General features: G+C 41.1%; 2 protein-coding genes across 2 annotated transcripts; one reads left to right on the top strand and one right to left on the bottom strand.

The window, feature by feature from the left end:
• The first annotated feature begins 172 nt into the window (after positions 1–172).
• Positions 173–6,419, top strand: LOC133303430 (uncharacterized). The gene is made up of 5 exons (XM_061503340.1): positions 173–3,298; positions 3,406–4,863; positions 5,550–5,598; positions 5,690–5,844; positions 6,249–6,419. The coding sequence occupies exons 1-5, from the start codon at positions 173–175 to the stop codon at positions 6,417–6,419; spliced, it is 4,959 nt and encodes a 1,652-aa protein (XP_061359324.1).
• A 208-nt stretch (positions 6,420–6,627) lies between these two features.
• On the bottom strand, positions 6,628–27,551 carry LOC133303431 (uncharacterized; the record flags this gene model as incomplete). The annotated part of the gene is made up of 7 exons (XM_061503341.1): positions 6,628–6,964; positions 7,788–7,860; positions 8,130–8,212; positions 8,896–8,934; positions 9,127–9,204; positions 9,926–10,081; positions 27,486–27,551. Coding segments are annotated over 7 exons (681 nt in total), but the record flags the coding sequence as incomplete, so codon positions are not given.
• Between the last annotated feature and the right edge of the window lie 3 nt (positions 27,552–27,554).

The raw sequence follows: 27,554 nt of genomic DNA, 5'->3' as shown, positions 1-27,554 counted from the left end.
TGTTAATTTGTTGTCATGAATCTGAGGGTAGACACGATGGTGTATGCCTCAGTCTGATTATAATAAAAGTTGTTATTCATCTTCTTCTTGTTATTTCTTTGCAATTATCCAAGTACCAGAATCAGGTACCAACATTTGGTATCAAAGCTCTTTTCTGGGAAACAAATAGTGAATGGTGTTGACAAGAAATATGGACCACCGAATGGAGACGTTGGAAGCTAGGGTAGGAGGAACGGAAGAAGGTGTTCGTCGGATTGAAACAAATCTGGCTGAAGTTATGAGAACCCTTCAGGACATAGCTCGAGCTGGGAGACCCGGAGGATCTAACAGTGATGGCAGTGGAAGCCAAGGAGGAAACAACGACAACAACGCGAGAATAGTGAGGAACGAAGAAAGAATGAAAAGGGTGGAGGTCCCTTACTTCTCAAGGGAGGATCCCTACGGTTGGATCTTTAGAGCTGAACGGTACTTCAGGGTCAATCGAATTCCACCAGAGGAACAGTTGGAGACGGCATCGATTTGCTTGGAGGGAGAAGCTTTGAGTTGGTTCCAGTGGTGGGAACCGCGAAACCCATTGGCGGAGTGGTTGATCTTCAGAACGGCAGTGTTACAACGTTTTCATGCATCTCCTTCTGGAAATCCATACGAAGCGTTGATGGAACTGAAGCAATTGGGGACGGTGGCTGAGTTCAGAAAACAGTTCGAAGTGTTGTCCGCTCCGTTAGGACAAGCGGATGAGGAATTAATGCAAGCAGCATTCCTGACTGGGTTGAGACCGGAAATTCGAGCCGAAATTCGCTTGCACTCACCTGGAGATATTGGGGAGATGATGATCTTGGCTCAACGGGTTGAAGAACGCGAAGCTGTGTTAGGAAGGGGAGATGGTGGAGTAGGCCGTACAGGGATTGGGCTTCATAATAGTCATATGGGGGGAAGTAGGCCCGCGTTGGGAAATAAGGGAGGTGGGAGTAGATGGCAACAAAATGGGCCTGTAACATCGGCCCAAAGCCCTACATCCAACACACTTAATACCCAGGTGTCGTCAGCAGCCAGCCACACCCTCGCGAATCCTAATCGCGTTGGGGGGGCTACGAGTGAACTAGGTGCTACTCAACCACCAGGAGCGACAGCCAACGCGTCAGACGGCCGCCGGAGAAACAATTTCCGTCGACTTTCGTCGGAAGAGGAGGCTGATCATAGGCGTCGCAACCTATGTTTCCGTTGTGGAGGACCCTTTGGTCCTGGGCACGTGTGCCCTAACCCACAGTTGCGCGTGATGCTTGTGAGCGACGATGGGGGTGCCGACGGAGATGAAGATCCGATTCAGGAGACAGGGGGCGAGGACCAACTGGAGACCCTTCAACTCAGCATTCAAAGTGTGGTGGGTATCACCTCCAACCGTTCGCTGAAGTTATGGGGGAAGATTCAGGGCCATAAGGTGATGGTGCTCGTGGATACCGGGGCATCTCACAACTTCATTGGGGAGCATGTGGTAGATACAGTGGGGATCCCATCCATGCAATCAAGGTCTTTTCGGGTGGAGGTGGGAGATGGCCACCGAGTCCAAGGTATGGGAGTTTGTCAGGGAGTCACTCTAGTCTTGCCTCATGTGTCAATCATTCAAGACTTCTACATATTCTGTCTTAAGGGGGTGGATGTGGTGCTGGGATTTTCGTGGTTGGAAGGCCTGGGAGACATTCAAGCTAATTTTGGGAAATTATCCTTACGGATTCCATGGAAAGGGAGCATGGTGACCTTGCAAGGCGATCCTGAGTTATCTTATTGTCAGGTCTCTTACAAGAGCATGAATCGCGCATGGAAGAAGAGCACAGAGGGGTATTATATTGAACTGGGGTATTCAGCAATGGAGTTAACTGGTACTCCCGATGAGGATCCTCGGGTTGCAGAGCTTCTACTGCAATATGATGATGTTTTCCAACCCCCCTCAGAACTACCACCTTCTAGAGCATGTGATCACAAAATTCTACTGAAACAGGGGGCAGACACCCCTAATATTAGGCCATATCGTTACCCCTACTATCAGAAGGAAGAAATTGAAAAGTTTGTCAGAGAGATGTTAGTAGTGGGCATGATCAGACCCAGTTGCAGCCCGTATTCAAGTCCCTTAATCTTAGTGAAAAAAAAAGATGGGAGCTGGCGTTTCTGTGTGGACTACAGGGCCTTGAACAAGGTAACTATTCCTGATAAGTTTCCTTTACCTGTTATTGATGAATTGCTTGATGAGTTGCATGGGGCTGAGATTTTCTCCAAGTTAGATTTGAAATCAGGCTATAATCAGATTCGAATGAGGGTAGAAGACATTGAGAAGACCGCATTTCGTACGCATGAGGGCCATTATGAATATCTTGTAATGCCCTTTGGCTTAAGGAATGCCCCTTCTACATTTCAATCACTGATGAATACGGTCTTCAAGCCTTATCTGCGAAAATTCGTCTTGGTTTTTTTTGATGACATCCTGGTGTACAACAACTCTTTAGACCAACATTGTGACCATTTGAAGATAGTGTTGGATGTCTTGAGACAAAATCATTTCGCTGCCAACAAAAAAAAATGCACCTTTGTGGAAAACGAACTCGAATACTTGGGTCATCTTATTTCCAAGGAGGGTGTCAAGGCCGACCACCATAAGTTGGAAGCTATGTCACAATGGCCTACTCCCACAAATGTGAAAGGTCTTCGTGGGTTTTTGGGATTAACGGGATATTACCGGAGGTTTGTGAGACAATATGGTCAGGTTGCACACCCATTGACTCAGCTGCTCAAAAAGGACAGCTTCGTATGGAGTGAGGAGGCTCAATTGTCCTTTGAAGCTCTCAAAGCGGAGATGTTGTTGCTCCCAACATTAGCACTGCCTAACTTTGATGAGACCTTCTTTGTGGAGACAGATGCATCAGGAGTGGGGATGGGGGCTGTATTAATGCAGGCAGGCCGCCCTATAGCATTTCTCAGTAAGGCTTTTTCTGACAAAGATAAAGTACTCTCGGTCTACGAACGGGAGTTAAAAGCTATCGTGTTTGCCGTCTACAAGTGGCGTCACTATTTGTTGGGGCGTCATTTTGTCATTACAACCGATCATAGGAGTCTCAAATATTTGACGGAGCAACGATTAATGGTCGAAGGACAGCAAAAGTGGGTGGCTAAATTGATGGGATATGATTTTGAAATACGTTACAAACCCGGAAAGGAAAATACAGCAGCGGACGCGCTTTCTCGTGTTATGGATTGCAAGGAGCTCACCATGGTCACCAGCCCTGACTTGCAAGGACTGTCTGAAGAGGTCCTTCATGATCCAGTGACAAAAAAAATTTTCACTGATGTCGTACAAAATGCTACTTCTCATCCGGGTTATCAAGTACTCAAAGGAAGTTTATGGTATAAAAACAGGTTAGTTCTCCCTCGATCCTCTCCTCATCTTGCTGCCATTCTCCAGGAGTTTCACTCCTCTCCTTGGGGTGGCCATTCGGGGGAATTGAGGACATTAAAGCGCGTGGCTGGTGTTTTTTTTGGAAGGGAATGCGTCAGGATGTGGCCGCTTTTGTGCGAGCTTGTGCTATTTGTCAACAACAAAAATATGATCATTTGAAGCCTGCTGGGTTGTTACAACCGTTGCCTATTCCTCAACAAGTGTGGGAGGAGTTGTCCATTGACTTTATTGGTGGCCTGCCAGTTTCCAAGGGGACGGATACCATATTGGTGGTGGTGGATAGGCTTTCCAAGTATGCCCACTTCATGACTCTTAAACACCCATATGATGCTCAGACCGTGGCTGCTGTGTTCTTGAGGGAAGTGATTCGGCTGCATGGAATTCCCAAATCCATTGTGTCGGATCGTGACAGAATTTTCATGAGTAAGTTTTGGGGTGAACTCTTTAAACTAACGGGCACTAAATTAAAGTTTAGTTCAGCCTATCATCCCCAAACGGATGGCCAAACCGAGGTTGTCAATCGTACCTTGGAGACTTATTTGCGTTGCTTTGCTAGTGGACATCCCAAGGGGTGGGCTAAGTGGTTGTCTTGGGCTGAATTTTGGTTCAATACAACATATAACAGGTCTATTCAAATGACCCCATTTCGAGCGGTGTATGGTCGTGACCCGCCATCTCTTATTTCTTTTACACCTGGCAGCACAACCGTGGCAGCTGTGGATACATGGTTGTTGGCTAGGGATGCTATTTTGGTGGAACTAAAACAGAATTTGTGTCAAGCACAACAGCGAATGAAGCTGCAGGCTGACAAAGGGAGAAGGGAGGAGAATTATGTGGTTGGTGATACGGTTTTTGTAAAGATCCATCCTTATAAGTTGAGGTCTTTAGCTAGGAGAATTAATCAGAAATTAAGCCCAAGATTTTATGGGCCATTTACAATTTCAGCAAAGATTGGACCCGTGGCTTACAGGTTGGAGCTCCCTTCATATTCAAAGGTCCATCCTGTCTTCCATGTCTCTCAATTAAAGAGAGCTATTCATCCTTCTTTGGTGGTACTACCCCTGCCTAGGTGCTTGTCTGCTGACTTAGAGTTACAGTTACAACCGGCTGCTGTTTTGAAAGCTCGTCGTCTCCTGGATGGTACGAGTGAAATATTGGTACAATGGGCAGAGTTGGATGATTGTGATGCTACATGGGAGCCATTAGAGGAGTTTCAAGCTGCATTTCCTTATTTTCACCTTGAGGACAAGGTGGATTTTGAAGAAGGGGGTATTGATGGGCCTCTCAAGCCATATGTCCAAGTGTACAGTCGAAAGGCCCATAGGAGGAAGGGTATGGACACATCACAGTTAGTTACTGATGGGGACACATGGCAAGCGATGAATGGAGAGGAAGATATTGGAGAAATGGGAAAAGAGGTGAGGGCAGTATAAGTTGGTTACGGGAAAGGAGAGAAGGCAGAAAAGATTATTGTCATTATGTGGGTGAGAGCACTGAGAAGGTATATGCCTCGGTTGCTGTAAGGGATAGGTGGGAGTGTAATCTTCTTTTATAATCGGCCAGTCCATTGTTAGGAAGTGGCCTTAACCTTTACTGCATTGTTAATTTGTTGTCATGAATCTGAGGGTAGACACGATGGTGTATGCCTCAGTCTGATTATAATAAAAGTTGTTATTCATCTTCTTCTTGTTATTTCTTTGCAATTATCCAAGTACCAGAATCAGGTACCAACATAAACCCTGGAATAATACTCCTGAAGTATGTATTTTCTATTAAGTGTTATTTTTCTTGCATTATAAGTAACAATTTTGAAGTCTAGTACTTCCAAGAATCTGAAGAAAAAACATATGTAACATGATCAAATTTAGAATTCATTGTATATATTCAAGATAGCTACATAGATATATAAAATTATTTGTAAGATATTCTTATTTCACAGCATCTTTAGTAATCTCACTTGCTTTAACATCATTTGAACTGTGAATTTTCTCTCAAATTACATCCAAGCAATTGGCCTATTATCCTAATCACAAGATTTCCATGATGCAGAATTTTCTTTTTCGTTTCTCCAAGTAACAAATTTATTTATTTATTTCTGTTGTAGGACCACTTTGCAAAACATCAAAAAATGGCTATAAATCTGAAGTACATTGGTTCGACCTCTTCTTTTTACTGGTACAAATGATAGTATATTACTTGAATAAACAAATTTTTCTAACCAAATGAAAATTTTGCTGTTGGCAGATCCTACCTACATGATCCGTGCTGTTCCAAGTATTGCTTCTGATAATGTGTATTGCACTCTCCTTGCTCATAGTGCTGTTAATGGTGCAATGGCTGGATACACAGGCTTCATAGTTGGCCCGGTCAATGACAGACATGCTTATATTCCATTTTATGTAAGTTATCTTTGAACAATATGTGTAAAAGGAGGCCAAACTGAAGATAACTATGCTTATGCATCAGTTTGGTATAGTGCTAAAAATTAAAAATAATGATGGTTCAATTTTATTGGTAAAATTGTATTGAAAACTGATAAATGAAATTTTAACATCCATTTTGTATCTCCATAAAAAAAGAAAGTGGATATTAGCAATTAACCATATAAGTAGTAATTTGATCTTTACAATCACTCGGGTTGGTCCCTATTTAAGATTCTCCATTTATGTTGTGGTTGATCATGATAATTATTATGATACTTGAAACATTTTTTTGGCAATCTTTCTACATTATCCTTTAAAAAATTTAATAATCTTGCAGTTATTTTTAGTTCACTGTGAATTGAACTTTTGGTATTGTGCAGCGGATAAATGAGACACAGAAGAAGGTTGTGATAACTGATCGCATGTGGGCAAGGTTACTATCTTTAACCAATCAGCCTAGCTTCTGGAATCCTAAAGATATCATTGGAGAAAGTAAAGAAAGAACTCAACACCAAAAACCAGATGGGGAGATTCATACTGTTATCTCTTAATGTGTCATTCCTATTTCCTACTGCACCCTTTAAGAAGTGTTGTCTCAGTTTTATGTTGTGATATGTTTTACTTTGGCTTACTCGCCAAAAAAATCCAAAAAAACCACTCGTTTATTGATCAATGATGAGTTCAGTTAATAATGTTTGTCAATATATGCGCGTAATGATGTGTAGTTGGTACTTAGAACCTAATATAATAGTTGTACCATTGTACTTTTTGCAGAAAAATTAAAAGCACAATTACTTGCTACGTAAGGCTATATATAAAATTTGAGTTACATTTTACATTACATAAATTAAAAGCCTAATATGAGAGATCTATACAAGCATAACACAAATGCTTTTAGTGTGATCAATCACTATCTTCTTTTCATTATATTGGGAAATACCGTGTTGATAACGTCTTTCAGATTCCTGCAACCAACAACTTTCATCCTCTCTAAACCTTCAGTCCCTACTAAAGCCTTTTCAGCTGCCTTCGGCACTATGCACATTCTGTAACCCAATTTCGCCACTGTGTATACCCTTTTCTCCATTCTAGGAACCTGTATCATAACATAAATAAGAACGCCGAATTAAATAATAAATAAAACAAGCAGTACCTTATATTATGAATTCATGGATACAAGCAATGTGCAGTTCTTGAAAAGCACAATAAAAAGTATAGGTTTTGAAGTACAATTTGTTTAGCACAGGCAAATTTTAAAGCTAAGATCCCCGAAATCAAAGAATATGATTCAATCAGCTGGATGCTACTTGCTTCAATGAAATCAACCTCAGTCAACCTCTAATGAATATTTTGATGATGAAGCAGCCAAACACGTCTTGGTTTTTAAGAACTATAGCTGACCAGATAATGCAAGCCCACCAAAGAGTTCAATCCTACGGTCAAATGACAAATCTCACAAAGGAAAGCTTTCATCTCATGGCATATGATATTTATTGTAAAGAACCAATTCAACCCAAAAGTTTAAGCTGTTGAGTGAGGTTACATTAATGATTTTTATTTATCTCTAACATGCACTCTCACACGAGAGCCCACTGGGTTTGAAGGGTAGATAATGCATAGACCAACCTACCTATGCCAAAAAACTCCACTAGACTTAATTAATTATTAACTAAATGGGGGACAGTAAGGATCAAACTGTGACACCGAAACTCTAATACCATATAAAGAACCAATTCAACTCAAAAGCTTAAGCTGATGATGAGGCTACATTAATGATTTTTATATATCTCTTAACAGATGCAAAAATTTTATCATTAAGCCCTTCAATATTGTATTCGGCACACCATTATGCTACTGAAGACTCTAGATTGGCCTATAGATATCAATAGCAATATTAACATTATAAAGAATATGCTCACCATGCGAATCTCACCACCAAGACCAATTTCACCAATGAATGCAACGTCATTTGGAATAGGTAGCTCCAAGCAACTGGGAAAAAGGAAAAGACAAGACAACAGAGGTAACAAATGAAGTAATAAAGATTAAAATCCAGAATGGTATATTTGGAACATAAGGGAGAAAAAAGCACATGTGCAATAATCATGGTTTATTTAATATAAATTTTCTGTAAAATTTATTTCCACGAACAAGGTGCATGAAATGGTTAACAAGACCCTCCCAATTCTCACATGACATTGATCATTGTCCGATCAACAATATTTTATATCATTTTTTTAAAAAAAAATTGAAACTCAAACCTGCTGCAAATTGCAGCTGCTATTGCAAGATCTCCAGCAGTCTCAGTCACTGTCAATCCACTAACAACATTCAAAAACACGGCCTGTTGACCAAAGGCAAGACAAGGAAATAGAATATAATCAATACAAATATCAACAAGAAATATCCGCTGGTTAAATTATAAAGCACCAATCAGACGATGGACTTTATAACTAATTAAATAGTAAGGTGATGTGATGGACAATTGTTTAAATGACTAGTTAATTCACACAAAGTTTTGCTGGAAAACTCCATATGATCATGCAAAAGTCAAATAGAGAAGGCATATGTGAATTTTGTTATTTTTTTTTTTTTTTTTAGAAAAAGGATTTTGTTATTTGTTTGTTGTCAATCTAATTCACTGAAATTATCCACGTCATTGCACTTCTATATTCTCGAAGGGAAGATGCACAGTGCACTCATACCACCTCCCCACAGATTGTGAAGTTAAAGTAGGCCCCTAGATCATTGAGTTTATGTCATTCTTGCAACAGTAATAAGAGATCAATGCACTAAGAGTTTGTGAAAAGACTTGCATACTTGTTGACATTGCCATGTTTGATATTATTTTTCTTTAGTTATGTTCCTACTTTTTCGGATTTATTATTTATTCAGAGGATTTAATTCTGTGAACATATCAATATTGACATAGTATCTGTATTATGATAAAATAGAACACTGGACCACTCAATAGAGTGAAGGAACAACAAACTCAAAAGGATATATCACATTTATGAATCAGCTTACATGTTCTTGGAGTCGAAGACCAGCTTGCTTTATAAGAACCTGCAGTTCAAGGAACGGAAAGATGATCAAGGAACAATTTTACACCTTTCATTTCAATGAAGGGTAAAGCAATACCCCTTCAAGCATCCTATTCTTTCATTTTCCCATTAAGAAGAAAGAGAGGATTAAAAGATGAGCATTGACATGAAAGCAGGGATAAGACTGTTAATAAAATCTTTGAAAATAACTCACTGATATGATCATATCAGCTCTACTTGCTTGGATCCCATTAACTTGCCTTGAACCTGTTGAACCAGAAAGACAAAGTGCCTGCAAAATACAATTGGAAAATAACCTAAATAATTCTTTTGAAGGATGTCAGAGTAGAACAAGTCAGAAAGGATGCTGAAAATACTGCAATAGTGTGTTCCAAGTTTCTTTCTACATTGACACGAAGAAACTAATGAGCACTACAAACTGAAAACCTCAGTAAGTACATCAGAAGACTTCAGTAAGAGCTGATCTCGATTTTCTCCAAATTATACATTGTAAATATTTATACATTTGATTTCTTTTAAACAAAAAAAGTAAAACATTTTTTCATTGCTTCATTTGATTAGGGAAGAAATAATAAAGAGAAATAAGATGACTACAGGATACACAAAGATGGCGATTGAGAAAGTGTAATTGGAGATTTCCAATATAGATACATAATCACATTGTGATTAGCACTTAGGATTCAACCCAATAAAAGTTCCAACAGAAGGTACTAAGGTGATAATTAGAGAATGTTGAAACACCTCAATGCGTACTATATTTGATCCAAAACCCAGAGACTGCAAGTAGTGTATTTATTGGCACTTATAGTGTTCTGTAAGCATCATCATTTCTTATAATGGCTTGCAACTTGCAAGATATCACAATTAATGACAAGGGTGACGGACAGATGGTAGTTAAGTTTCTCAACAGAACTATCGAATATAGTAGGATATCCATATCGGGCTTGACAACTTAAAATATTTGATACGTTGAAAGTACAGAAGAGAATTACCTGAATTTCGATAAGGAATGTTCGGGACCCATCCATTATTACAGCAACAGCTAGTCCAGCTAAAATTTCGGAGTCTAGGTGTTGCTCACTGAGAAACATTTCACTGGCATTTGAAACAGCCTGAAGTCCTGAATGTGACATCTCAAAAACTCCAAGCTGACCATATAGATCAAAGACAACAAAGATCAGACATAAAGTTTCCCCTGATCATAATAATTATACAGGAAACAAAATATAAGCCCAAGCCAAATAACTCATAAATTGACATAATAATACAGAAAGAAGCCACTTATTTACGTCGTAAACTTGAGAGATGAAAAATGCATGACTCCTTACAATAGAATAAGTTTCATTCCTTCACACAGCAGATCATATGATATATATTGTTGAGATATATAGTCCCACATTGGTTGTATGTGCAGTTAATATGGAGTTTATAAGGTCTTGGGCACTCCCACCCTTTGAGCTAGCTTTTGGGGAGGTGTATCCCAATGTTCTTTACATGGTATCAGAGTCTCGCCACCCTCCACTTTCTCTTGTGGCGTTTCTTAGCACAGGTAGGTTGGGCCTGTTGCATTGTCCACTCTTCAAGCCCAATGGGCTCTTGTGTGAGGTTGAGATATATAATCCCACCTTTAGAGCTAGCTTTTGGGATGGTGTATCCCAAGGTTCTTTACATGGTATCAGAGCCTCGTGTCCCGGGTTCGATCCTCGTCGCCCCCCACTTTCTCTTGTGGCGTTTCTTAGCACAGGTAGGTTGGGCCTGTTGCATTGTCCACTCTTCAAGCCCAATAGGCTCTCGTGTGAGGGGGCGTGTTGAGATATATAGTCCCACATTGGTTGTATGTGCAACTAATGTGGAGTTTATAAGGTCTTGGGCACTCCCACCCTTTGAGCTAGCTTTTAGGGTGGTGTATCCCAATATTCTTTACATTTTAAGTGGTTCTTTACATGGTATCAGAGTCTCGCTACTCCCCACTTTCTCTTGTGGAATTTCTTAGCACAGGTAGGCTGGGCCTGTTGCATCATCCACTCTTCAAGCCCAATGAGCTCTCGTGTGAGGGGGCGTGTTGAGATATATATAGTCCCACATTGGTTGTATGTGCAACTAATGTGGCCTTTATAAGGCCTTGAGCACTCCCACCCTTTGAGCTAGCTTTTGGGTGGTGTATCCCAAGGTTCTTTACATGGTATCAGAGCCTCGTGTCCCGGGTTCGATCCTCGTCGCCCCCCACTTTCTTTCAAGTGGAATTTCTTTGTTCGCACAGGTAGGTGGGCCTGTGCATTGTCCACCCTTCAAGCCCAATGGGCTCTCGCGTGAGGGGGCGTGTTGAGATATATAATCCCATATTTAGAGCTAGCTTTTGGGATGGTGACCTCAAGGTTCTTAAGTTCTTTACATATATCAACATGCCCCAGTTCTACAATAGTACCAACTTATTGCCAGATGTGAGATTGAGTAGAAAAGTTAATATCCCCCATCTAGACAACTAACAGGCTACTTTTAGAACATTCATGGCAAATTTGTAAATATGGAAGGTTTTAATAACATGTCATCTTTCGTCCACGCATGCATTTTTTAAACTCAAGGCAGCTCCACTAGTTGTCACACTACTCCTTAATATCTCACTCTTAATTGCTCTCAGACTCTCAGCTCCATCCCAAGTACACAAAAAGTTTGAGGGAAGAACAAAGAAAGATGATGAAGAGAAGAAAGAAGGCCATTGTGATAAGAGATCACAAGGAGGAGCCACCAGATTTCATTACCTGCCCTATGCTTCCAACTGACCATGCAGTAAGAACCAACATCCTTTCAAAGATATTGTAGAAAATTAGAATTCAAACATGTTTCCGTTTTTATTTCCTATTAATTAGGATTGATTATGATTGATTAGGATTGATTATGATTGATTAGGATTAATTGTGATTGATTAGAATTGATTGTGATTAGGATTGTGATAGGATTGATTAGTCATCGCTTAGTCATTCTTAGCGATTCTTTCTTGTATAAATACTCACTCATGTAATTTATTCAATATCAATATACAAAAACTTCTTTTCAATATGGTATCAGAGCGGGTTCGTTCCTACCCTAATTCAAATCTGAAATAACCATCCAAACACTTCCATCACCGTCAAACACCTCCTAAACACCGCCTTGAATCTGTCCAACACAGAAACCTAGTTTACTGACCTCCGATCAAAAAAGTGAGGTGACTATTCGACTCAGAAGGATCCGACGAGTCGACCGCCGCTGGACCCATCGCCGTCAGCCGCTGCACGCGCCACCACGCGCCGCCTTCCAGACGTTTTTTTTTTCCGTCGCGACTTGCACAGACCTTCTCGCCGGCTTCTCCCCTTCCTGTTCCAGAGGTCAGATCAAAAGTTTACAAAACTTGATTTTTCATCAACGGTCAACCCTTCTCTTTTTATTCATGGCTTCCTCAAAACACTCTTTTTATTACCACGAGCAACCTCCTAAGGCCACTAGTCATGTGGTCCAGCAAGGTACAACTTTCCATGTTGATAGTCAAAATCATTGGATCCTTGATTCTGGAGCCTCTGATCATATGACAGGTAATCTTGGCTTGTTTTGTTCATACACTCCATATTCTGAACCTTCTCAGGTCAAGATCGCCGATGGCAGTTTTTCCCAGATTGCGGGACACAGAACCATTAAACTTTCTGAGCTGATTACTTTGACATCAGTTCTTTATGTTCCTTCTCTGACTTGTAATCTCATTTCCATTAGCAAGCTCACCTCTGAGTTGCATTGCTTTGCTAAATTCTTTCCACATAGTTGTGTTTTTCAGGAACAGGACTCGGAGAGGATGATTGGCAGTGCTAGAGAGGATGGTGGACTTTACTACTTTGAGGAGGATGTGACTCATGAAGCTGTTTTCGTAGAAAAAAACTCTATGTTTCCTTTTGATTCATGTAATGAATGTTATGCTGTGGCATCGTAGGCTAGGCCATCCAAATTTTATTTATCTTCAGAAGTTGTTGCCAAACTTATTTATTAATAAAAGTCCAAGTTTGTTTTCTTGTGATATTTGTCAACTTGCCAAGCATACTCGTGCTCATTATCCTTCTAAAGTTCACCATGACTCTTCCCCATTTTCCTTAATTCATAGCGACATATGGGGTCCAGCCCGTGTTAAAAATATTTCAGGTACTCGATGGTTCATTACCTTCATTGATGACCATTCTCGAGTTTGTTGGGTGTATCTTCTAAAGAATAAGTCCGATGCTGCATCCGTGTTTAAAAAATTTCATGCCATGGTTCAAACCCAATTCCAAGTTGCTATACAAATTCTTCGTACAGATAATGGCAAAGAGTATTTTAACTCTATTCTTGGAGAATATCTTTCCCAACATGGCATCCTTCACCAAAGCTCGTGTCCTGACACACCCCAACAAAACGGAGTTGCGGAAAGAAAAAACCGACATCTCCTTGAAGTTGCTCGGGCTCTTATGTTTACCACGAGTGTTCCTAAATATCTTTGGGGAGAGGCAGTTCTCACTGCCTCGTATCTGATAAATCGAATGCCATCTCGCATTCTGAAATTTCAGTCTCCTCTTTCTAGTCTTGTTCGTATCTTCCCTTCCTTCCGAGGTGTCTTCTCCTTACCTCTCAAGTTATTTGGTTGTGTTGTATTTGTCCATATTCCCTCCCATCAACGATCTAAGCTTGATCCTAAGTCTCTCCAGTGTGTCTTTATTGGTTATTCTCCTACTCAACGTGGCTATAAGTGTTATTCACCCTCTCTTCGTAAGGTCTTTGTCTCTATGGATGTCACTTTTTCTGAGAATGACCCTTTCTTCCCCTCGACTTCTCTTCAGGGGGAGTCTATAGGAGTAGATGAAGATCAGTCATGGGAACCTATTAATGCCACAGTATTACCTCTACTTTTAGAAACAGGGGGAGCTACAGAATCCTCACCATCAGGAGCCTCCTCAAAATGGGGACAAGTTTATAGCAGGCGAAAGCCTCCTCAAAGTGTGAATAACCCAGAGCCTCTACACTGCCAGGATTCTGAACCATGTTCTAGTTCCAGCACCCCAATACTTGAGTGTCATGGTGAAAATGATCTACACTTGCCCATTGCTCTCAGAAAAGGTACTCGATCTTGTACTACTCATCCTATTTCTAATCATATTTCATATGGAAAGTTGTCCCCAGGGTTTCGTGCTTTCAATACTATGTTGGATAGTACAAAGATACCGAGAAATATACATGAGGCTCTCAATGATAAAAAATGGAGGGATGCTGTCTTTGAAGAAATGAATGCTTTAGAAAGAAATGGAACTTGGGAGATAGTGACCCTACCCAAAGGAAAAAAGGCAGTAGAATGCAAATGGGTGTTTACTATAAAATTCAATGCAGATAATAGCATCAACAGATACAAGGCAAGATTGGTTGCAAAGGGTTTCACTCAGACTCATGGGATAGATTATCATGAGACTTTTGCTCCGGTTGCTAAAGTCAATACCATCTGAGTTCTCTTATCTCTTGCTGCCAATCTAGATTGGCCTCTGCAACAGTTAGATGTGAAGAATGCATTCCTAAATGGTGACTTACATGAAGAAGTCTATATGGATCCTCCACCTGGTTTTGAAAAGGGAAATGGATCAGTGTGTAAACTAAAAAAGTCTCTATATGGATTGAAACAGTCTCCCAGAGAATGGTTCGACAAATTCACACAAGCAATCAAAAGAAGAGGCTTCATTCAAGCACAGACTGATCATACTCTCTTCCACAAACACTCTAAGGATGGTAAAATTGCTATTCTTATTGTATATGTAGATGATATAATTCTTACAGGTGATGATATTGAGGAATTGAACACCTTGAAGAAATTTCTAGCAGCTCAATTTGAACTCAAAGACCTTGGCACTCTCAAATATTTCCTTGGTATGGAAGTTGCTAGGAGCAAAACAGGTATCACTCTAACACAAAAGAAATATGTTCTAGATCTTTTGTTGGAAACAGGAATGTTAGGGTGTAAACCTGCTGAGACACCTGTGGAACCTAATACCAAGTTAGGTATTGAAGATGGAAATGAGGTGGATAAAGAACAATATCAGCGATTGGTTGGTAAACTAATCTACTTATCTCATACGCGTCCTGACATTGCCTTTGCGGTGAGTATGATTAGTCAATTCATGCACTCACCCACGGAGAAGCATCTTAGTGCAGTCTATAGGGTGCTTAGATACCTCAAGAATACTCCAGGAAGAGGATTATTCTTTAAAAAGGGGTATAAAAGGACAATTGAAATCTACAGTGATGCAGATTGGGCAGGCTCATCAGTAGACAGAAGATCTACCTCAGGCTATTGCACCTATGTGTGGGGAAATCTTGTTACTTGGAGAAGCAAAAAGCAAACAGTGGTTGCAAGAAGTAGTGCTGAAGCAGAATTTCGAGCTTTAGCTCATGGAGTTTGTGAAGGAATCTGGTTGAGAAGACTTCTTCAAGAGTTGAAGATTTCATATTCCCTACCAATAAAACTATATTGTGACAACAAGGCAGCTGTTAGCATTGCTCAAAATCCTGTGCATCATGATCGAACAAAGCACGTAGAAGTTGATCGTCACTTCATCAAAGAAAAATTAGATGATGGAAGTGTGCATTTGATATATGTTCCAACCAAAGAGCAAACGGCAGATGTCCTTACCAAGGGCCTACACCGTCCAGCATTCGAAGACTTGATTGGCAAGTTGGGAATGATCAATATTTACCTCCCAACTTGAGGGGGAGTGTAGAAAATTAGAATTCAAACATGTTTCCGTTTTTATTTCCTATTAATTAGGATTGATTAGGATTGATTATGATTGATTAGGATTAATTGTGATTGATTAGAATTGATTGTGATTAGGATTGTGATAGGATTGATTAGTCATCGCTTAGTCATTCTTAGCGATTCTTTCTTGTATAAATACTCACTCATGTAATTTATTCAATATCAATATACAAAAGCTTCTTTTCAATAGATATGTAGGCTTCTGTGCATGCAAACTTCACCCTTGATTTTGATGTAGAGTATATGCTACAAGTCTACAACCTTTAACAAGGCTCAACATTTCACCATATGCTCATTTGGATTTCGTTCTTGATTTGAACACAGGGAAAGTATTTCGCCAGTACTGTACATTATTCTTCTTAATCTTGAGATAACACCTTGGCAATTTGACAACTTTTTTCCGATTTGGAATTAGAAACCTGGATCCCGTTCTAGTTGAGAAGAAGAAAGGGCTAAAATATTTGACCCTAGCTTCTGAACCTGTTGCTATGATAATTAAAAAACCTTTTCCAAAATCATATAATATTTGGAATTCATTTTTCCTCTTCTTGAGGTCACGAGTTGATTTTTAATTTTTTAGAATTAATTAATTAACTAACTTCCTTTATGCATAAAAATGGCTTTATCTTTCTTATGCATGTTTTTCAGTTTTAGGGATCTCTAGTCTCAAATGTGGATGGACTTTCAAGAAAATAACAAATCAACTAAAGTGACCTAAGGGGGACGAAAAGGAATTCCAAATATTACATGTTTTGGGAAAAGGTTATTTAATAATAATACCAACAGGCTCACAAGCTAGGGCCAAATATTTCAGCCCTTTCTTTTTCTCAACTAGAATATCCTCCAAATCAAAGAAATATAGAAAGTGGCAGCTAGTCAAGCTGTTATCTCAAGATTAAGAAAAATAACACAAGTCAAATTGCCAAGGTGTTATCTCGTATGAGCATACTGTACTGGCAAAGTCCTTTACCAGTGTTCAAATTGAGAATGAAATCCAAATGATTATCTCGTGAAAAGTTGAGTCTTGTTTACAGGTTGTAGCATATGCTCCACATCAAAATCAAGGCGTGAAGTTTGCTTCTGCAGAAACCACCATATCTTTGAAATGAAGGTTCTTACATCATCCTCAATTGGAAGCATAGAGAGGATGATCGACAAGACCTCATTGGGGAGGCAGCTAAAGAAATTTGGTGGCTCCGCCTTGTTATCTCTAATCATTATCGCCTTCTTTCTTCTCTCTTATTCATCTTTCTTTGTTTCTTCCCTCAAAGCTGGTTGCGTGTTTGAGATCGAACTTTGAGAGCAATTACGATTAAATGTTTTTTTTTTTGCAACAAGGGTAAGGCTGTGTACAAGGATTGCCTCCACCCCACACTCGCTAGTCGGGTTTAACGGGGAGTGATTTTTATTTTTATTTTTATTTTTATTAAGGAGTAGAGGAGAGATGAGATGTGTGAAAAACTGAAAATAATGGGACTGCCTTGAATTTGAATTGGTAGAATGCATGCATGGACGAAAGGTGGCATGCTACTAACACCTTCCATATTTACAAATCTGCTGTGAATGTTCTAAATATATTTATTATTTTCCATTTTGGGTTGTTTTTGCAGCAGTAGACTACAGTGGCATGTGGGGAGGTTTATCAATGTGCAACTGGTGCAGATCGTCCCATTTGGAGGAGGCATGTCAGATCATTGGGTCATTTTTGATTAAAAAGGTTACTGGAAATTTTTCGGTGGCGGCGGACTACGGAGAACGGCTACGGAGATGACCAAAGATGCTATGGACAGTGGCTACAAGGAGGCACGGCACATCGGGAGGCTGCCTGAACGACGTGCCACATGAAAGGCTTGCCGGTATTGAGATGCAGCAAGGAAGACAACTGCTGGGCAAAACCAAACTAGGGTTTCTTTAGCACAGATGGGTCAAAACCTGCTCTAATACCGACTTGAATATCAGAATATTGAGGACTTCTGTGTGTCCAAAGCAGACCACACATATATTAGTATAAAATTACTTGAATATAAAATAATATGTTTTGTATTGATCTAATTTAGACGGTTACAATATATAGAGACTCTAATGGGCTTAAGTGAAAGGCCCAGACCTAATACAAACCTAATACAATCAGAATTAATTACAGACTAATCATATCTAATCATAATAATTACAGACTAATCATATCTAATCATATTTAATATATTCTAACACTCCCCCTCAAGCTGGTGCGTATATATTGTGAGCACCAAGCTTGTTACAAATATATTGAACCCGAGGACCTCTAAGAGCTTTAGTGAAGACATCCGCTAGTTGATCAGAGGAGTTGACGAAAGCAGTCTTGATTTCTCCTGACTGAATCTTTTCTCGAATGAAGTGACAATCAATCTCTATATGTTTGGTCCTCTCATGAAAGACATGATTAGATGATATATGTAGCGCAGCTTGATTATCACAGATGAGTGTCATGGGTTGTTTCTGTTCACAAAGATGAAGCTCCTGAATCAACTGCTTTAACCAGACTAACTCACAGGAAGCATTTGTCATTGCACGATACTCAGCTTCTGCACTAGATCGAGCAACAGCAGGTTGTTTCTTGCTCTTCCACGAAATTAAGTTTCCTCCAAAGAAGACACAATAGCCAGAAGTATAGCGCCTGTCCGAGGGTGATCCTGCCCAATCAGCATCTGAATAACCACAAATTTCTGTATTTCCCTGATCTGAATACAACAAACCTTTTCCTGGTGCTCCTTTGATGTATCGGAGGATCCTCACAGCAGCATCCCAATGTGAATCACAAGGGGAATCAAGAAACTGACTAGCCGTACTAACAGCAAAAGAAATATCTGGCCTAGTCACAATAAGATAGTTGAGCTTCCCAATTAGCCTCCGATAACGTCCAGGATCAGATAACGGCTCCCCCTGTCCGGGCAATAATTTGACATTAGGATCCATAGGTGTATCAACTGGTTTACTCCCCAACATACCAATTGAATATGAAATATATTGTATATTCAAGTGTGTAAGTCTGTACAAGGAGGCTCTCTATTTATAGAGACTAAAAAGACCTAATGGGATGACCTAATGGGCCAAGCCCACAATCTAGACTATTCTAGACTATTCTAATAATAATAAAATAATATTATTTCTAACACTCCCCCTCAAGCTGGTGCGTATATATCAAAAGCTCCCAGCTTGTTACAAATATGATCTATTCGGGGACCTCTAAGAGCTTTAGTGAATACATCCGCAAGTTGATCATTGGAATTGACAAATGCTGTCTCGATCTCCCTTGACTGGATCTTTTCTCTAACAAAATGACAGTCAATTTCTATATGCTTGGTCCTCTCATGAAAGACTGGGTTAGAGGATATATGCAAAGCGGCTTGGTCGTCACAAATGAGCTTCATAGGCCTTTGTTCACAGAGATGGAGTTCCTTCAGCAATTGTCTCAGCCAGATGAGCTCACAGGTTGCATTTGCCATTGCCCGATATTCTGCCTCCGCACTGGATCTGGCGACCACAGTTTGCTTCTTACTTTTCCAAGAGATCAAATTTCCTCCGAAAAGAACACAATACCCTGAGGTGGATCGTCTATCTGAAGGAGAACCTGCCCAGTCAGCATCTGAATAACTAGAGATCTCTGAACTCCCTTTATTTGTATATAATAAACCTCTTCCTGGCGCCTTTTTAATATATCGGAGAATTCTAATAACTGCATCCCAATGGGAGTCACAGGGAGAATCAAGAAATTGACTTGCAACACTCACTGCGAAGGAGATATCTGGCCTTGTCACAGTAAGATAATTCAATTTTCCAACTAGTCGGCGGTAGCGACTAGGATCTGGCAGTGGCTCCCCCTGTCCTGGTAATAACTTAACATTGGGGTCCATAGGTGTATCAATGGGTTTACAGCCTAACATTCCAGTCTCATCTAGGATATCCAGTGCATACTTCCTCTGACAGATGGAAATGCCCCGCCTAGACTGTGCAACTTCGATCCCCAAGAAATATCGAAGTCTGCCAAGATCTTTGGTCTCAAATTGATTGAATAAATGCTCTTTCAACTGATCAATCCCGATCTGATCACTGCCTGTAATGATAATGTCATCAACATAGACCAGGAGATAAACGCACTGGCCAGAAGAGCTATGCCGGTAAAAGACAGAATGATCGGCTTTGCTTCTGATTAAGCCAAAGGATTCAACAACTGAACTAAAGCGGCTAAACCAGGCCCGAGGAGATTGCTTCAGGCCATATAAAGATTTCCGAAGTTTACATATCATTCCAGAACTCTCCCCCTGAGCAACAAAACCTGGTGGTTGCTCCATATAAACTTCTTCCTGCAAGTCACCATGTAGAAAAGCATTCTTAATATCAAGTTGGAGAAGAGGCCAATGATGAATGGCGGCAAGGGCAAGAAACAGGCGAACAGAAGCCATCTTAGCAACAGGAGAAAAGGTATCCCCATAATCAAGACCAAAGATCTGTGTGTATCCCTTGGCCACTAAGCGAGCTTTAAGGCGATCAACAGTGCCATCAGGACCAACTTTAACTGTGAACACCCATCGACAACCAACAACAGACTTCCCGGGAGGAGCACGAACAAGATCCCAAGTGCCATTAGAGTGAAGTGCCTGCATTTCATCAAGCATCGCCTGGCGCCACCCTGGATGAGATAGTGCTTCACCTGTGGTTTTAGGGATGGAAACAGAAGAGAGACTAGAAACAAAAGTAAAATGTTGTGAAGAAAGTCTGTCATAACTCAAGAAAGAATAAAAGGGATGAGGATTTCGAGTGGATCGAATACCTTTCCGAAGGGCAATGGGAGGAGTCTCTGATGGAGGATCCGGAGGAGAAGAGCCAACGGGAAAGGGCGATGAGTCATCAAGAGGCAAAGTCGGAGGAGGTGCAGGCTGACGACGCTGGTATGTGAGGAGAGGACGATCTGCAGGTATGGAGGTAATTGGTTGCTCCTCTGGAATAGGGGCACCTGCAGCTGGTAAAGACAAGTCAAGAAAAGGAACAGGAAGGACCTGATCAACTTGTGACACTGGAGACGGAGTAGAGTGAAAAGGCTGCTGATCAAGGAAAGTGACATCAGCAGAAATGATATAACGCTTGAGATCAGGAGAATAGCAACGATACCCTTTTTGAAAACGGGTATACCCAAGGAAAATACATTTGAAGGCCTTGGATGTCAACTTGTCTTTACCTGAAGTAAGATCATGAACAAAACAAGTACAGCCAAAAATATGTAAAGGCAGAGGATAAGAAGGTGCTCCGGAAAACAAAATACTGTGGGGAACATCATTATTTAGTACAGAAGAGGGCATGCAGTTGATAAGGAAACATGAGGTGATAATAGCATCTGCCCAAAAACGAAGTGGGACGTTCATATGAATGAGAAGAGTACGTGCAGTTTCAACTAGATGTCTATTTTTACGTTCAGCGACTCCATTTTGTTGTGGAGTGTGGGGACAAGTAGTCCGGTGTATCGTCCCATGTGTATCCAAAAATTTAGAAAATTCAAGAGACACATACTCTTTTGCATTATCACTGCGCAAGATTTGAATAGAAGCACCAAATTGAGTTTTTATTTCTGCACAAAACTTTTGATAAATTGAAAATAACTCAGAACGATTTTTCATTAAATAAACCCAAGTGCAACGGGAGAAATCATCAATAAAGGTTACAAAATACTGAAAACCCAAAATTGACATAGTCCGACTCGGACCCCAAATATCAGAATGAACAATAGAAAAGGGAGCAGCAGCTCTTTTATTGACTCTACTAGCAAAGGAAGAACGAGTATGCTTTCCCTGCTGACAAGACTGACAATTCAAAGACTTAAGACCTGACAAAAAAGGAACCATATGCTGAAGCTTCGAGAGACTTGGATGACCCAGACGGCTATGGAGAAGCTCAGGAGACTCTGTGAGAGAGCATGCAACTGGAGCAGAGGGTGCATGCAGATAGTAGAGACCTCGTGACTCACCGCCCGCTCAAATCGTCTTCCCCGTACCCGGATCCTGCATAGAAAAAGACTGTTTAGAAAAGGTGATAGAGCAAGAAAGAGAATGGGTCAATTGACTAACAGAAATTAAATTAAAAGGAATGCCAGGGATGTAATAAACAGAGGTTAAAGTCAAGAAGGGAGTTGGTTTGGCTTGCCCAATGCCACGAGCAGGAGCCTTGGTGCCATCAGCAAGAGTAACAGAGGGAAGATTATTAGAAAAGGTAAGGGAAGTAAAAAGATCCTTATTGCCACAAAGATGATCAGTAGCACCTGAGTCTATTATCCAGGGTCCAAGAGACGATTGAGAAAAACAAGCAACATGATTACCAGTATCTGGAGCAGGTGGCTGAGAAGAACTCTTCTGGAGAAGGGCCTCATAGTCTGCAGCGGAAATAGTCACTGATCCGGTAGAGGGCGGCACAACATCTGTTTGAGCAAAGTTCATATGTGGTGGCTTCAAGTGAGGGTACTTTCTATAACAACGTTCTTCAATGTGGCCCAGATATTGGCAATAATTACACCGAGGCCTTTGTCCTCGGCCACCCTGTCCATACGACATCGTCTGTCCACGTCCGCCTGGGCCATATGATGTCATGGGCCCGCGACCGCCTTGTCCGCGGCCACGACCACGACCGCGTCCACCATTGTTCCAATTACCACGAGAGACTAAAGCAGCAGAATCAGACAAGAGAGCAGTAGAGTCAGTAGCTGTGACGTGTGCGGGGGCCACCTTATCTTGAAGATTCAGAAGGCGCTGAAAGGTCTGGGATAGGCTGGGAATCGCAGTACTGGTTAGAATGTTCTCACAAACACTTTCTAATCCGTCAGGGAGACCAGAGAGAGTCACAACCGTAAAGAGACGCTCCACTTGCGTCCGGTACACTGTAGCATCCGCAGCATGAGGTAACATAGCCAAAAATTCCTGCATCAAAGAACGAATCTCACCAACATAAACTTCCATACGAGCTTCGGGTGATTTGCGCAAATCCATCATCTGGGAGACAATGGAATAAAGTTGTTGAATATCATTGGTGTAGAGGTTTTTGGCTTCCGTCCACACATCATAGCAGGTCTCAAAAGGAATGAAAATATTGAGAAGAGATGAATCAATGGATTGCCAAAGAATACTGAGGAGCTGAGCATCAACTTTCTCCCATTCAGTAATCTGATCTTGGGAAATATCAGTCTTCTTAGTGGTGAGATGTTTGTCATGGCCTTGACCGGTAAACCAGATCTTAACGGAGGTAGACCAGGTCTTGTAAGTGGCAGATCCGGTCAATTTCAGAGTTGTGATAGATGGAATAACACTTGAAATGATGCCGGAAGAATGTTTACTGGTTCCTTCCATCAGGAACAGCGATCAGACAACCAAAAAACTGTAAAAATTACGCGAAAAAGGAACAAAGTAGCGACTTTTGCACTGGAAACCCTCGAACGGAAGAGACCCACAACGATCGGTCACTGGATCTGGAAGGAGGAGGCAGAGGCGAGCCTGTCTGCCTTGGTTTGGTCGGAAAAGGTGGCCGGAACAGTGCACACGCGCCGGAGAGAGGTGGCGCGTGAGGCCCACGCGCAGACAGCTGTGGTGGCGCGTGGAGGCGCGTGCGGCGGCCGTTTGGGACGGGTCTTGAACAGAAATGGTCGCCGGCGTGAGGGGATCCTGATCGCGTGGTTTCTCGCCGGAAAGGTGGCCGGAACAGTGATGAACAGTGACGGAATGGTGTTTCTGGCGATGTGAACAGTGTTTTCTGGTCAAATAATGAAGGAGGATGACGATCTGAGATCGAAAAAGGGTCTAACAATGTTCGGAGGGTTGAAAAGGGTTGCCGGTATGATGCACGGCGGTAAAAAGGTTTGCCGGTATGATGCACGGCAGTAAAACGAAAGGAAAAGATATATATGCGGAAGCAGAGCCCTCAGATCGAGAGCTCTGATACCAAATTGAATCTGAAATATATTGTATATTCAAGTGTGTAAGTCTGTACAAGGAGGCTCTCTATTTATAGAGACTAAAAAGACCTAATGGGATGACCTAATGGGCCAAGCCCACAATCTAGACTATTCTAGACTATTCTAATAATAATAAAATAATATTATTTCTAACAATACCAATTTCTTCTAGGATATCCAAGGCATATTTCCTTTGACAGATAGAAATGCCCTGTCTGGATTGCGCCACCTCAATTCCCAAGAAGTAACGCAGCTTCCCAAGGTCCTTTGTTTGAAATGTACTAAACAAATGCTGTTTTAACTGACGAATTCTGTCTTGATCACTTCCGGTGAGAATGATGTCGTCAACATAGACTAACAAATAGATACACTTATCAGGAGATGTAATCCTATAAAACACAGAATGGTCAACTTTACTGCGGATTAAGCCAAACGCCTGAACAGCAAAACTGAAGCGACTGAACCATGCTCGAGGAGACTGCTTGAGACCATATAAGGATTTCCGAAGACGACACACCTTTCCAGACTCCCCCTGAGCAACAAAACCAGGTGGTTGCTCCATGTAAACTTCTTCTTGTAAATCACCATGAAGAAAAGCATTTTTTGATGTCAAGTTGAAGGAGTGGCCAGTGACGAACAACAGCAAGGGCAAGAAAGAGGCAGACTGACGCCATCTTAGCGATCGGAGAAAATGTATCGCTATAATCAAGGCCAAAGATTTGAGTAAAACCCTTGGCAACTAAACGTGCCTTGAGACGATCAATATGGCCATCAGGTCCAACTTTCACAGTAAAAACCCAGCGACACACAACTATAGACTTCTCTGGAGGAGCAGAAACAAGGTCCCAAGTGCCATTGGAATGAAGTGCAGTCATCTCATCAAGCATTGCTTGGCGCCACCCTGGATGGGAAAGTGCTTCACCTGTGGTCTTAGGAATAGAAATAGAAGAAAGACTAGAAACAAAGGTGAAATGAGGTGAAGAAAGATGGTCATAACTCAAAAAGGTATAAAGAGGATAAGGGTTACGAGTAAAACGTGTACCTTTTCTTTGAGCAATGGGAAGAGTCTCTGATGAAGGATCCGGAGGGGAAGAAGCAACAGCAGTGAGCGATGAGTCAGCAAGAGTCGAGTCGACAGGAGGCACAGTTTTGCGACGCTGATAGGTGAGAAGTGGACGGTCCTCAGGTATAGAAGCAATAGGTTGCTCATCTGGAATAGAAGCACCTGCAACTGGCAAAGACAAGTCAAGAAAAGGGACAGGAAGTACATGATCAACCTGTGACATCTGAGATGGGATAGAATTAAAGGGTTGTTGATCAAGAAAAGTGACATCAGCGGAAACTAAGTAACGCTTAAGGTCGGGAGAATAACAACGATAACCCTTTTGAAGACGAGAATAACCAAGAAAGATACACTGAAAGGCTTTGGATGTTAACTTATCCTTGCCAAGAGTGAGATCATGAACAAAACAAGTACAACCAAAGACATGTGGAGTTAGAGGATAAAGAGGAACATCTGGAAGCAATAGATTATGAGGAATGTCATTGTGGAGCACAGATGAAGGCATGCGATTGATGAGAAAACAAGAGATGAGTACAGCATCTGCCCAGAAGTGGGGGAACCTGCATATGAATAAGAAGGGTACGGGCAGTTTCAATGAGATGTCTGTTTTTACGTTCAGCCACCCCATTTTGTTGTGGAGTGTGAGGACAAGTAGTTTGATGTAAAGTACCTTGTGTGGCCAAGAAATTAGAAAAATCAATAGAAACATATTCCTTAGCATTATCACTACGTAAAATACGAATAGAAACACCAAATTGAGTATGGATCTCAGTAGAAAACTTTTTATAAATGGAAAATAACTCAGAACGATTTTTCATTAAATAGGTCCAAGTGCAACGGGAAAAATCATCAATAAAGGTAACGAAATACCGAAAACCTAAGACAGACAAGGTACGACTTGGACCCCAAATATCTGAATGAACAAGAGAGAAAGGGGCAACAGCTCGTTTATTGACTCGACTGGCAAAAGAGGAGCGTGTATGCTTCCCTTGTTGACATGACACATAATCTAAAGACTGAAGACCGGACAAAAGAGGATCCATTTTCTGCAACTTTGAAAGACTTGGATGACCAAGGCGACTGTGGATAAGTTGTGGAGATTCTGTGAGAGAGCATGCTACTGAAGGACGAGGCACATCCAGATAATAAAGCCCCTGTGACTCACGACCCACTCCAATCATTTTCCCCGTACCCGGATCCTGCACAGAAACAGAATGGTTAGAGAAAGTAATGGTGCAAGTGAGGGAGTGGATCAACTTACTAATAGAAATTAAATTATAAGGGATGCCAGGAATGTAATAGACAGATGTCAGGGCCAAGGTAGAGGTCGGACGAGCTTGTCCAATCCCACGAACTGGGGCTTTGGTTCCATCCGCAAGGGTAAAAGACAGTAAATGATCAGAATAAGTAAGAGATGTAAAGAGTTCCTTATTACCACAGAGATGATCGGTAGCACCGGAGTCAAATATCCAAGTGCCAAGTGATGTAGAATGAGAAACACAAGCAACGGGATTACCAATATAAGGCTGAGACTGAGGAGAAGCCTTCCTGAGAGGGGTTTGGAGTGCAGCATAGTCCGAACCTGAACCAAATGATGCATTGTCTGACTGAGCTATATTTGCAACAATAGAAGGAGAGTTAACCTCCGAGAGATCAGGAGATGATGCTGCCATTTAAAGATAAAATATAAAAGCCATAAACGAAGGCAAACGATATCCAATCAAGGAGAACCACGCGTCTAAGGTCAGACCCACAGAGGAACAATCACAGATCCAGAAAGGGGAGGAGAATGCGAGCTTCTCTGTCCAAGACCGGCCGGAAAAAACCGCCGGAGTAGTGCACACGCGCCGGTAGAAGGTGGCGCGTGAGGGATGCGTTGGTGACCGGACCTCCACAGACTTGATCGCCGGGAGGAGACGGTCCTAATCGCGTGACGTCTAGTCTGAAAAGTCGCCGGAAAAACGTCTCTCGTGGCCTGAACAGTGGTCCTAGTGGCGGACGGTGGTTCCGGTGGCCGTCGACGGTGCTGACGCGTTTGGAAAATTACTCAGAAGCTGTTTACAGCCCTAGATGGCTTGCCGGAAGGACGCACGGCAAAGAAAGAGGACTCCTAAGCAGTGGGCTTAGGTTTTAAAGCAAAAACAAGGTTTCTAAGCGAAAGCGAGAGTCCTCAGAACAAAAGAGCTCTGATACCAACTTGAATATAAAATAATATGTTGTGTATTGATCTAATTTAGAGGGATACAATATATAGAGACTCTAATGGGCTTAAGTGAAAGGCCCAGACCTAATACAAACCTAATACAATCAGAATTAATTACAGACTAATCATATCTAATCATAATAATTACAGACTAATCATATCTAATCATATTTAATATATTCTAACAAAATTAAATACATGATGATTTACTTCCTTATATACATAATCCTAATTGATGTTATACATAATTACATATATGAGGATATTCTAACAATCATAACATTGGTTTTTGGCCAAAGTTGATGGGCTATTTATCACTCCTAGTTTTTCTTTCATCTTCCTTATTAATTATTATTAATTGCAACTTTTTCAAATTACTCAATTAGATATTTTTTCAAATTAAATATTCTTAGGGAAATTTTTTAAATTTTTATCAATTAGTTTATCACAAGTATTGGTAGAAATTAATCACTTAACTATCAAGGAAGACATAGTATATCCATAATATAATTATTGTCGAATACCTCATCAGTGGATCCAAATCGATTTTTCACAGCTCGAAGCATACGATGGGAAGAGTATTTCTCGCCCTG

The sequence above is a fragment of the Gastrolobium bilobum genome, unplaced genomic scaffold (assembly GCF_033153095.1).
Source record: "Gastrolobium bilobum isolate Gb01-03AN ecotype WA unplaced genomic scaffold, APGP_CSIRO_Gbil_v1 utg8929, whole genome shotgun sequence".
Classification (NCBI taxonomy): domain Eukaryota; kingdom Viridiplantae; phylum Streptophyta; class Magnoliopsida; order Fabales; family Fabaceae; genus Gastrolobium; species Gastrolobium bilobum.
The sequence above is the reverse complement of the archived record's forward strand: the minus strand, read 5'-3'. Positions and strand labels throughout refer to the sequence as shown.